Genomic DNA, 13,146 nt, shown 5'->3' with positions numbered 1-13,146 from the left:
CTTAGATGCTGCTAGTGCTTTTAAGACTTTAATCTTAGAATTTATTTCTCTGGCGAAATTAATAATAATAATAATAATAATAATAATAAAAATTTCAAAAAAAAGTCCATCTGTAATCGTACTACTTACAAAGTAACAATTGTCATTGAATCTGGCCTGTAAGGTTCTCATTACAGCGTCTTCTGTTAACGGCCCAGATAAGTGTATTAGATCTTCCAGTTCATGAGGCCGTTTGATCAGTTGTCTTTGCTGCTGTTGTTGTTGGCTATGCGATATATTTTTCGCTTGATTGGCATATGGGCTCATAAGACCGCTGCTGTTATGATTATTAGCATTGCTATTATGCATTGCGATCTGAGCCCCGTTGAAATTTGAATTAGGATATCCCATGGGCAGCGTGCTGATGCCATGGCAGGGGTTCAAATGTTTTTGAAGAGGTATAAAGGGTAACGGCTGATTTTGTATATGTGTCTGTGCTGACGGCCGTATTGGGAGCGTATTGACAGTGTTTGAAAAAACATTAACAGTCGATGCAGGTAGAGTTGGCATCACAACGGAATCAAGAAAGTTGTGAGCAGACGAGGACACTGCAATGCGAATCAAAGAAAATAAAATATTGAATGAATTAATTCCTGATTAAATATTAAAATGCAAGCAATTATAGGCTTAATGATAGTTAAGTTTGTTTAAACTAGGTACAAAATATACATTAATATATTTTGATTACTTCATTTTTCAATTTTCTGTATACGCCATTGAAGTTGACGGAGACAGAGTTTTTGTTTAAAGAATTGTTAATATTGAAAAACTTGAGTGCTCTGAAGCTCCGCTAGAAGTGTCGGATGAAGAAATCTAAAGTTTACTAGACGACAATCTAGCACAGATTCAAAACGAATTTGCTGCACATTTAGGAATTAGTCAACAGGCAACTTCAGTTATATGCACGCCAAGAGAAAAACACAAAGAAGGAAAGTGGATTCTTTATGAGCTAACCGAAGAGAACAAAAATCGTAATGTTGATGTCTGCTTAAATTTGTTAAGTCGATTTCAAAGAAAGGATTATCTTCATCAACTTATTGCGGGCGTTGAAAAGTGAAACCTTTGCGACAATCCAAAACGACAAAAAAGGTGGGATGACCCAGGACAACCAACCACATCTCATGCAAAACTGAATATTCATGCCAAGAAAGTGCCACCGTATGTTTGGCGGCATTGGAAACAAATTGTCTACTAAGAACTTTTAAAGCCCGATGAAACTGTTGCATCTGAATGATATGCAGTCTAACTAATGAATTTAAGTGAAGTGCTACAGGAAAAAATGCACAGAGGCATAAAGTGAATCGAGAAGTGGTTTTGATTCGTAACACGTACATGCGCCCACATGCGGCAGAAGCAAACGAAGATATACTTTTCAGCTTAGGTTGGGAAGTTTTACCGCACACCGCATATTCTATGACAAAATAATGATTGTGCATATTGCGGTTATTAAGCTTTGTAGCAAGTGCATTGTTACGAAAATGCCATTTTTCATGATTTGGGTTTCATGAAAACTAATCGGTTTTCGAAGAAATTAAATTGTGAAGAAGGGGAAGACCAAATACACATTTATGACGCGTAATGGGGTATAATGGTAACTTTCTTGTAAAGGGGTATATAAACAGAATATTTGCAGAAGGCGAAGACCCGAGTCGAAAGTCAGTCCAATCAGTTGTAAGCAAGTCGAATCAGTCGAAAAGAAAATTTAAGTGAAAAGCGTTGTATTGTGAAGACACAGTAAATACTCATTCTAAACATTATAAATAAAATCCACGCTATTCACGATCTAGTTACACGAACCTAGTTAAGAAGTGCAAAAAGAGAAATTTATTTATTTCTTTCAAATATAGTCGAATTGTATCAAAAAACGGAACGACTTTATTCACACACTAAATGTTTTGATGCATAGCATGTGCTTAGGGCATTTATGCCTAAACATACACTTCTTTTTTATTCTTTCTTCTTTTTTAATTGTTCACTTTCATTTGTTTGGCTGTATACACCTGACCTTTTCTATATCCATCATCGAAGAATGAGGCTTCAGAGACCTCCACAAAGTGTATACACTCATCAAATCCTGAGTCGTTTAAGCTTTTAATCTGAAATGTTCCCCGATCGATTGAATGAATCTCTTTTTTGTTCTATTTTGCTTTTGGCGAATCACCCAGCGGATGTCCCACATTCATGTAACGCGGTTGCTGTCAAAAAGATGATAGGAGAGAGAAGGAGAGAGAGAGAAAGAAACAGGGAAATGGTGCCCAAAGCCTAATGCCTTTCTCGACATGCTGATGCGTTGCCAAAGTTCACGCCTGGAGGAGCAGCGGTCCGAATTGCCGAAGCCTAATCTTGTGTTTGATGCGGAAACGCCTCGCCAGATTAGCAATTTTGGCCGCGCAGCCAATACTGTGACAGATGACGACTTTTTCTCCCTCATTATGAAAGTACAAAGTGGCCGCATGGAAGATCAACGAGCAGCTATACCCATACCACGTCGAGATGGTATGGGTACTTTATGGGTACGCTTATTCTCAAAGCGGCACAATACATGCAAAATTCTTGAAAATTGTATACGCTTATTCTCAAAGGGGCACAATACATGCAAAACAAATGAGAACGAATATGCGTTTATTTCTTAAAGCGGCACAATACATGTAAACAAATTGATTCAAACATTCTCAATTGTATGGAATTTGTATTTTCTCAATTATATAGACTTTGTATACGGAAATTATTGAGTACGAATATACGAAGATACGTCTTAACCATTGGATTAGACGTCGTGAGTTCATAACCACAATTAAAATTATTAGAAGAGGTTCTACATAATAAAAATTCTGTAAAGGAACAAGTAAAATATATTGTAGTTCGTCAGGCCATACCAACGAGCTTATCTCCAAAGTCATCAAATATATGCAAATGAATAGAGGCTGACTGAGTGGAGCGAATCTTTGATTCACGAGATCATAATTGTGGTGCTTTTTAATTGGAAGCCTTACGAAGTTTATTGGTTAACTCTATTGATCATTTTATTTTTATTCATTGTATATTTATTTGCACCTTTACTTTATCATTTTATTTTTGCCTTATCTACGAGAGGGTTTATCCACAAAAAGCTTTCAATCGATAGGGGTAGACTTAGAAGAAACAACTTTTAGAAAGTGCTCTGCCAGATGTGCATTAATTCAAATAAAGAAAGAGATAAAACCGGCTTAACAAAGGATGATCAACGTTCCTCCATTAAAATCGGTAATGGGCAAATACCATTCTTATCTCCGACATACGCAACTGGAGAAACTCGTGCTCCCGAAGAGCTGCAAAAGGTGATGGAAATGGATAAAGAGAGAGTTGTTGCAGCCGAAGCAGCTTCAGCTTATCCGCCAGATATCAAAACTATTGACATAAACGCTAGTAATAATAGCAATTCACAAGCCAATGCTGGTGCTGGCGCCACTTATGCTGTATTGGCTAGAAGTCATACGACAACGGAACAACCAGACGATGGATGTGGGACCCATCTCAAACAGTTATGCTGTTACTGACTGAACTCTCACTAGCGGTACAGCCGAAGAAAACTTTACTGCACTTGAGATAGAAACACGCGAACACTGATTTGGTAGTCGCAGATAACAAAATACCCGATTGCCTTCAATAGGTATTCATAAATCGCGACAGTGAATGTTTGGAATGTACATTTGTAATCGAAGCGACGAATCTTTTAGCAGCACGAAATAAATTATAATCTAATCGAGTCTAGGATGGTTGAAAAGTTATGAACTTAGTCTTGCTTAATCCATCTTTTTACGTTCGATGTTACCATTGTCATCATACATGCTATAATTTATGTCAACGTTTTTTTTTTTTTAGCTTAGACGAGTTTGTTACCGAGTACGAAAACAAAAATTTTCGTTTTTCTTTTCAATTAAGCAGAGTTTCTAAATAAATCTATCATGGCTTCAAACTCTAAGTTAAGCACATTGAAAGATAATAAGAATGCTGCCATAAAGACGAAATTTCTTTCTGCGTCTAATTTTTGCTTTCAATGTATTCGACTGGAATGGCAAGTAAAAGAAAACATCTAATGAAGAAAACATTTCTCTCAACAAGTTGTAATTCAAAGATGTGGCATAAATATAAGAAAACCATAAATTATCACAAAGTAACACTTGTGAACAGTGGTACATTTTACCACGTTTTCTATTTCAATTGTGACAAGTGAGTAAAAATATGTCCCAATTTTCAAATTCTTCCTACAGAGATGTAGTAAAAACTAAAAAAAAACGAACTTTGCGCCGGACGCATATTAATTCGTTTCCAGAAACGTCTAAACAATGAATTTCATATTCGTTGCGTTCATAAGTCCATGCAGGACGCCTGTGTTAATATGAGATGTCAGCAATTTGAATTATGAAAATTCACATTTTCTCTTTGGACTCATTTTCATTCTCTTTTATGTTTTGGTTTTCCAAATTCAACGGTTAAGTGCAGTGCTCGTTATGTAAGCAACAAAAAATTCATTCCGTTTCATTCTAATTGAATTTAACTGATCCGATCTTATTCTGGCAGAAAAGAAGTGAAAAGAAACGTAACCGCAAGTAGTTTGTCCCAGTGATGGGTAAGACTAAGGCGTGGACTTATTATGATTTAGAATTAGAACATTGCCCAAGATTGCATTATCATTATTAATTTATACGTACGGCTTACAACGGATGAAATGGTGTACTGTAAGGTTTTTATTTCGCTTGATCGGTGGATAGCTTTTTTTCTGTTATGGTGTTTTTCCCGAGTTGTGCACCTAACTCGCATAAGGAACTATACACTATTCAATTTAGGTGGATCTAGACAGCCTAGCTTTCACTGTCGCAACTCAAACGATTTCTTTAACTTTAAAATAGAAATGAATAAAAGTATTTTAAAAGACCTCATCGTTCTCTTTCACATAAGTATATCTTTAAAAAAACATGTTATTCTCCGCCTCTTAATTTATTTTTTCCCTGCGTCCTTTTTTTATGTTAATACTTGTGTTTGTCTGTTTCGCCTATTATTAATGTCTTTCTTTTAAGCCATGCAGCTAAAACATTGAATCGTTTACAAATTCTGGGTAAGTTATGTCGAAATTTTTCAATTGAATAACTTCGCTTCCGCACTTTTCGAACAAATGGTTTAATATGTGATAGTGCAAATAAACAGATGTAGACATCATACAGTAAGATTGGGCATTTGGCAATATAACTCCATCGAAGCGTTATTCGACTTGTGCCCACATCTTAAATTCATTCTCGTTTGAAAATGTCATTTTACGAGCCATCCTCTGCTTCAAACTAAGAAATGCGTGAACGTCCTTAAAAACTTACATCAACACGGCTGTTAGTGAAATAAAATGCCGAAAACGGTTGAAACGATTCCACAAAGATGATTTTGACTTCGAAGAACGGCATGTCGGAGGATGATGGATGCAAAGATGTATATTTAAAGGGTAATCGCAAGCGAAAGCAATTAACCCGTTCAAGTTGAGAATGGGAAGACGAACATTCGCAATATATCGAAAGGCACGATAAAGTCATTTTCATAGTGCGAAACAATGCTCATTGCTCTATGTTGCAACCTTAGTCTAAATATACTTGGAAATGTTGAAATTAGAAATTCAACCCCGTCAGCCAGACTAATAGCACACGGACCGGCTTTGCATTTTTGTGCTTATGAAGACGTTGAAAATTGAATCGATATGTAGATAGGCTCAAGACATGAGCAGTTTCTTCGTTGCGGAATTTGAACGATGAGGAGTGTAGTGGCCAGCCACAGGCAACATTTTGAATAGTAAATGCACAAGCAGCATATTACAATGAAAAGTCGAATGTCGAAAGAAAATCGAAGGAAGGAATGAAAAATTGTACGCTTTCACACTTACAAACATGTCAGTTTTCTGCAGAGTTTTGCAACTAATTGCAAAGAGAGTAAACACTTTAAAATCAGTTTGGGAAAACTATGTTTTGGAAAAAATATGTAATAAAAACTTCATGCTCCACGAAAAAGCTAAGAAAACTATGTTAGACCGTGGCCGAATCTTTTGTGCCGGCAAAATTCATTTTGAAAAATCTCAAAGAAGTAAAGCAATATCCTGTCGAGGGATTATTATTTTTATTTTTCTTTTCGTTGTGCTGGACCATCCATAGAATCTATCTTATATATATGTAAATTTTGATCGATGCATTTGTTTTAGTTATCGTTTTATAAGCAATGAGCAAAACGGGCAATTTTTTTTAGTACTGCAAGCAGATCCTCTGAGCAATGCGGCCTGTTTTCTATATCAACTGCCACAAGAAACTTCAAAGTTTTTGCAAATTTGAGGGGATACGTTCATGTTGCCTATCGCAACAGCCTCATCACAGTCACTCACATACAGACCGACATGGTCAGCTAGGTTCAAAATTTCCTTCATAGCGTCTCGGAAGCATCTTTCTATGTATAGCAGACGGTTTCCGTAATGAGTACACTCTCATCTTTCGGTGTTAGGTATAGTAACAAAATAAAATATTGTTATCTGCATTGCAATGCTATGGTAGTGTTGTTAATGATAGACACTTAAATGAACTCGGCTATTTAAGTGATGCCATATTATGTAAACATAGGTACATAAATATCGTTTCCTAAGTCTCACATGATGAATCTCTCCTTATCGTTGCTCTATATACATCTATCCATAAAGGATAAGTGCATATACGAACATGAATAAATACAAGTTCTCTCTTTCCCTTCTTTTGTTTTTTCATTTTTTTTTTTTTTTCTTTTGTAGATGGATAAATTGTTAAGATAAGAGATTCGTTATTGTTGTTGTTAAACTTACCGATACCTTTTTCATTGATTTGATGGGGCAATGGATGTGGAATAGAGGTATTTCTTGATGAGGCAATGCCGGAAGAAACAATGCTCGTATTATGTGGCAATGTGTGATTGAATATGTGCGAATTCTAAAAATGTGCGAAGAAAAAAAGCGACAACAAAAAAATATTAGTTGCTCTCTACCTACAAGTGACGCGAAATAACTACAAATTATTCAGGTGCATGTGCGTATAAAGCTGTTCTGATTTACTTTACTTACTTTGTTGTTAATAATAGACGACGAGGTTTGTTGATGGGCGACAGTGTTAGTGGCTGTTGTTACGGTAATCGCTGCTATCGGAGGTGATGTTAAATTAACATTATTACTACAATTAGATGTGTTGCTAGTATTATTATTATTATTATTATTTTTGTTATTAATGCTGCTATTGTGGTTATAGTTGTTTATTGTAGAAAATATTAAGCCAGGGTGCGCTTTTTGCGGCTGTGCTGGATTATTGCCATTTCCATTAAAATTATTTAAGTTATTATTATGTAAATTATTATTGCTGTTGGTGTTGTTGTTATTATTATTATTATTATTATTATTGTTGTTGTTGTTGTTGTTGTTGCTATTATTATTATTATTATGATGATTGCTATTAGTCGTACTATTAAGATTGGAATTAGATGTATTCAATTCCAAGCCCGCTTCTAGGGAGCCCTGTTGGGGCTGCGATTGTTGCTGAAATGTTATATTTGTACTTCCATTGGCTGTTGGTGTCGTTGCAGTGGCAATTGCATTTTGACCCTGACCCACATGCAAACGATTTCGTAATGTGACTAATTCAGTGCTGAGACTCTTGAGACGTTGCTGTAGATGCACAGCCTCATTTGATGAGGAGGCGTCTGCAAAAATAACCACAAAAACGAATTCAATAAGCAATGTAAGTTGCAAAATATGTTTGTAATAACAAATTTTTCTAAATTATGCTCTCCCAGCTAATAAGCTTTTACCAATGAATCAGCAAATCACTGATCTGCTTGTGAAAGACATGCAGATTTGCAGAGAGGCAAGCAATGCCTTTTCACATATTAAACTTTAATACGTATTGTAATTCTTACATATTTCAAAACATCTGTTGATAAACTTTTTCTTCTCCGGTTTACTTTTAGAACAAAGAAAGCTTTGATATAGCATAGAGTAGATATTTTATTATATTATAGTGTAATAAAGTTATTAAATTAGTAACTGGACAATTTCTTGTAAACCTCCAGTTAAATTGGAATGAAAAGAGTTAGACGACTTTTAGCCGTAGAAGCTGGTTTCCCTTTTTTCCATTTTTTTTTTTTTTGAAATTTCGTATAACAAGAATATCGACTCTTGAGTTAGATTCCATAGTACAGGGCGATAGGTATTTCTTTATGAGACATCTTATTATATATCTCTGTATGAATCACTTTTGCTAAAAAAATTCTGTATGTAAATGAATGCGTTGTTAAGTCTTGTTAGCTTTTATTACTTTTTACGGGATAGACAATTACACTTTGGTTAATTTTGTTTGGGGTGAGGAGGAGTGAGTACAAACACTTTATCTGAGATTTTAATACTACAATAGATTATTAGAACATTAGACTACCTACTCTGTTACATAGCATGGGTGAGTCACTTAGACTTTTAATCATGTCATTATTATTAATTGTGAAGTTAGAAGTAATAATAAGAGCTATAAGAATAGCTTTAATCTCTTTGAAGTAAATAAAAGAATTACTAAGCGAAAACACTAAAATCGATCTAATAACTACACGATTCATTAAATTATGTTTGGTTTCGTTAAATGTATACGAGTGCAGCTTTTTCAGTGTGAAAGATTTGCTGTAGGCTCAAAGGGATTGGGTTGTACGCATCAATAATTGGACCAAATATTGTATTTTCAAATGTAAGTAAAGTGTCGTAAACTTATAATGTATGCAGAATTCCCAAAAGCTCTATAGCATCTTGCATTGCTATCTGTAGTGTAATAGTGTTGTAGCAGTACAGTAAATTTGAAGTATTTGCATATTATTGCGAAGAGTGCTAACGACAACCACGCAGCTTTCATATTTCGTGAAGGCTCGTTTAATCTTCTCTAATGATTGTACGAATCTCGAGCAAAACTGTTTGTCAACTTTAAAAATTGTATATGGATGTAACTAACTATGTTATGTTTATAAAAGTGTTTCATATTTTAACTTAATTAACAATTTCCTTAGAAATTGTTTTCATCCAGGGGGATCATATACATCCGCCAGTACACAAGTAAAAACACTATAGTGGGCCATAGCCCATCATTAAACACCTTGCAAAAGTTACAACAACAAACTAGTCAGAAAAAGTGGTCCGATCCGAACCATTTTCAGTAGAGCACATCCTTGGGAAAAAACACGTCAGTGCACTAAATTTTATCAAAATATACCCAAAATTGCTGTCTCAAGGTTAGACGGGAGAGAATAAGATGGACAGACCGACAGATAGATAGACAATCGATACAAAAAGTGATTTTGTGTAATGAGAGCGAACGTACCCCAAGGCTTTCCATAACTAGTGCAGCAAACTTCTTTGTCTACTCATTGGTCTGGAATAATTTTTGTTATTCTTTTTAGAAAGGTGCCTTGGGGTTTAAGAAATGGCTCTATACTATCACAAATTTTTCATATTTATTCAATATGCGAAAATATTATTTTTTTTTATTTTAAAATTTGATATTTCATGGCAAGCGAAAAATAGTGTGATCCAACCCACTTCTAGTTAGGGTTGTCTTTGGACCAAGGAATGTCAGCGTATCATCATTTAATCCAAATATCGCGAAAATTACGAACTGTGTCTAAAGCGTCCGAATATATACCGTACGATGACATCCATGATATGAAGCGATGTCGAAAATTTAATAGTCGACCCTACCCGGCTATAGTGCTTTTACTTGTTTTTAAGATAATATTTATAGACGATAAACAAGCCATATTTCCTAACGGGGACAAATAATGAACGCAGCCAGTATTTGAAGATAAACTTTCATCTATCAATTTTGTAAAATATTGTTACGAAAATCACACATTTGATGACTTTTTTGAGCTTTCACGAAAACTAGCCGATTTAATAAAAAACCAAAACTTGCCATAAAAAGGATTAACACAAAAATAGTGCGTTGAAGTTAGGTATTGGTAAGTTGATTGCAAAAAGGTACATAAGCACAATATTTGCTGAAGGCAAAAGCAGTCGGGTCAGGAGACTTGAATGGCAAGATTCGAACGGACAAGATCAGAACGAGAATTAAAGGTTTAAAGTTGCTGTAAGTAATTCGCAAATAGATCTTCTTAGCACAGCTTAGCGATACGAACTTAATTTCCAAAGGAGCTGAATGAAAACATAAACAAAAAAACATTTTTACTTTCTATAATATTTTAAAGGTAACAATTGGAAATTTTTTTATCTACAGAAGCCAATTAGACCCCAGCAACGAATCTAACGTTCGTTACTGTTTTTATTGATAGTTTCTAGAGCATGGATGCCAATGTTGTTGGAAAACACGAAGCAGACGCTACAGTAAACTTTTACATATAAAATACTATGCTTCTTCTTCAAAAAAGTTTCTCTGTTATATATATACAAAGTGCTTAGAGATACCGTTTGAAGAATGGTTAGTGTCCAGCAAGTATATGTGACACAAAAGAAGTATGCACTCAACCCTCTGCAGGGGATGAATATGGAGAACTGGCTTCATGAGCCCTGGAAGCGGATATCCGTGTAAGCTAGGATTGTCATTTACATGAACCAACAAGAGCGAAGTAGGTATACGTAAAAAAATTTAATATTGCCTAATTATGTAACTCGCTCCTGATTTAACAGCGATTATGCAAAAAAAAGACAGAAAACATGCTGAAAATATCGTAAGATATTTGACCGTCACGCAAAACCCAAGTTTTTTATTCTAAAGAACACACAGGCATTTGTACAACGCAGCAGAGGGAGATTGGACGGCAAATCAAACGGAAACAAGGATGCATTCTGGCAGTGCTTTCTATTTGACGAATTCCCAAAGCAAAAAGTTGACGGAAGAAAAGTAGATGAAAAATTAAATTTAAAAACAGTGTTCGTACCATACGCGTATAACACATCTAGATACACGACGACGGTTGTTCTTACGCGAGAAAACTAAATATGGCAATGTAGGGTCGAAATCGAAATGAACGGATCAATCAAAGTTACATCAGCGGACGTTTTAATGAAATCTCTCATTGCGCCAAAACATTGTCAATGTGTTAGTGGATTAGATCTAATGAATTAATAACCACAAAATAATGTCCGTATTTCGTGGGCAAGTGTTCGAGAGTACGAAACAGTTACTTTATGTAAAATAATATTACGGTGTTCGGTTTCTATCACCGGACGCATGTCGTCAAAACGTTTGGAACAAGATCGTATGTAGTATACGAGGTGGATATATCCGTGATCAACATCAACACATTGTGAATCGAGTTAAGCATCTTTGTACGTCCCTCTGCCCGCTTATACAATGTATATGGCATACATCCTCCCAGTCCCAAATACTAAGATATTAGGCTGCAATTGGGTAGAAAAAAGCAAAGTGCTTCCAGCCAAGCTAGACTCCGCCCCGAAAGCCAATTTATCGGCAGAAGCATTGGAATTTTCCGAATCGTGCAAACAATTTTCGATAAAACTACACTTTGTTTGGAAATTACTTTTAAGCACGCTTTGCAGCACTTGGGCAGCCTCCAAATTTAGGAAAAGAAATTTCTTATGGTGTTGTGTAACATTTTTTGCCGTCAAATTTCATGCAATACTTATTTTCACGTTTGACTCCGAATCCTGGATTCAAAAACATATTATATTCTTTTTCTAAAGTGCAGTGATTTCTCATACCAACTTAGGCTGACGAAATACTATTACATAGCGAGTTGTGTCGAAAATTTTGAAAATTGCAATTTTTATTCATATAACGATTTTTCAAAATAAGGCGTTGTATAAAGAGTGCAACGATCCGAACTATTTTCAATAGGGTTCATCCTTGGTTCAAAACACCTCAGTGTATCAAATTTCATTCAAATACAGTCCAACCTGTTTTTGTGCGGATTTTTATGCGCTTTTTTTTGTGCGATTCTTTTTGTGCGATTCTTTTTGTACGATTCTTTTTTTGTGCGGTATATGAATATCGACACATTGAATTTCGCCGAGAGGTTAGGTCAATCTGAACTGTGTTGGTATCACTTTTTTTGCTATCAGTGTGTATGTACACATTGCAACAGCCATTTTCATACCTATTTTTACCACCCAACTAGCCTTATACAACCATTGGACCAGGGCATAATCGCAACTTTTAAGAAACACTATGTGAAAATAACTTTCAGATACATTTTGGAAAAACTAGAAAACGATGGAATAAGCCTGACTGAAGTATGGAAAAAGTTTTCGATTTTAGACTGCATAAACCACGCCACTGCAGCAATTACTCAAATAAAACAACACACTTTAAATTCGTGCTGGAAAGCGGTCTGGCCTGAATGTGTCATTAATAGAAATGTAACCGACAACACGTCCACTTTATCATCAGATATCATTGGGCTAGCACATCAAATCTGCGGAGAAGGGTTTGACTCTTTCAGCGAAAATGATCTTATTGAAATGATTGAGGACGAAACCGTAAATGATAGTGACATTATCAATAACTTAACAGATCATGAAGACGGACAAGAAGAACCGGAATCTATTACAGCGGATAAAATATATGCAGGAATAAAGCTTTGCAACAAATTGGAAAAGCATTTTCTTAAAATAGATAACAATTCTCAAAGAAGTTTGAAATACCAAAAAGAGCTTCGATTGTGTATATCTGGCTGTCGCGACGTTTACAAACAGCTGGCCAAACGACCGTCGTCGCAAAAACTTATCACCGCCTACATGTTAACAAAAAATAAATCAACTGTAGTATCTTCAAGTGACGAAAGCGATTACGAACCAGTTCATCGCAAAAATATGCGCGTTTTGAACTACGACGAGTAGTATTGAATTATGTACATTTTGAAAATTTCTCCTTGTTTAAAATTAGAAATTAAAATTTTTTTAAATGTTTCAATGTGTAATTTAATTATTTATTTTGTTTGGAAAGCACTTTCTTGCTATTTCGTGAAGCTTTGACATATTTTCTAAGTGAGACTTTTTTTATGCGGTCCCTCTCTATCGCATAAAAAAAATTTTCTTTAATATGCTGTGAACAATTATTTCTTATAGCTATTTAT

At 35.2% G+C, this 13,146-nt stretch overlaps 1 protein-coding gene across 9 annotated transcripts in view; it reads right to left on the bottom strand.

The window, feature by feature from the left end:
• Positions 1-13,146, bottom strand: part of LOC119640394 (unconventional myosin-IXb) — a 73,091-nt gene that overhangs the window by 9,446 nt on the left and 50,499 nt on the right. For 5 of the 9 annotated variants that reach the window (XM_038038394.1, XM_038038392.1, XM_038038395.1 and 2 more), the window contains 3 exons: positions 7,133-7,761; positions 6,878-7,001; positions 130-587 (listed from right to left, as the gene is read on the bottom strand). In XM_038038394.1, the coding sequence (XP_037894322.1) occupies positions 130-587; positions 6,878-7,001; positions 7,133-7,761 (1,211 nt within the window). Of the gene's footprint in view, positions 1-129; positions 588-6,877; positions 7,002-7,132; positions 7,762-13,146 lie in introns of those variants that run through there. The other 4 variants (XM_038038393.1, XM_038038400.1, XM_038038399.1 and 1 more) reach the window with 3 other exon arrangements.

The sequence above is a fragment of the Glossina fuscipes genome, unplaced genomic scaffold (genome assembly GCF_014805625.2).
Source record: "Glossina fuscipes isolate IAEA_lab_2018 unplaced genomic scaffold, Yale_Gfus_2 121, whole genome shotgun sequence".
NCBI lineage: Eukaryota > Metazoa > Arthropoda > Insecta > Diptera > Glossinidae > Glossina > Glossina fuscipes.
Note: the sequence above shows the minus strand (reverse complement) of the source record. Positions and strands in the feature narration are given on the sequence as shown.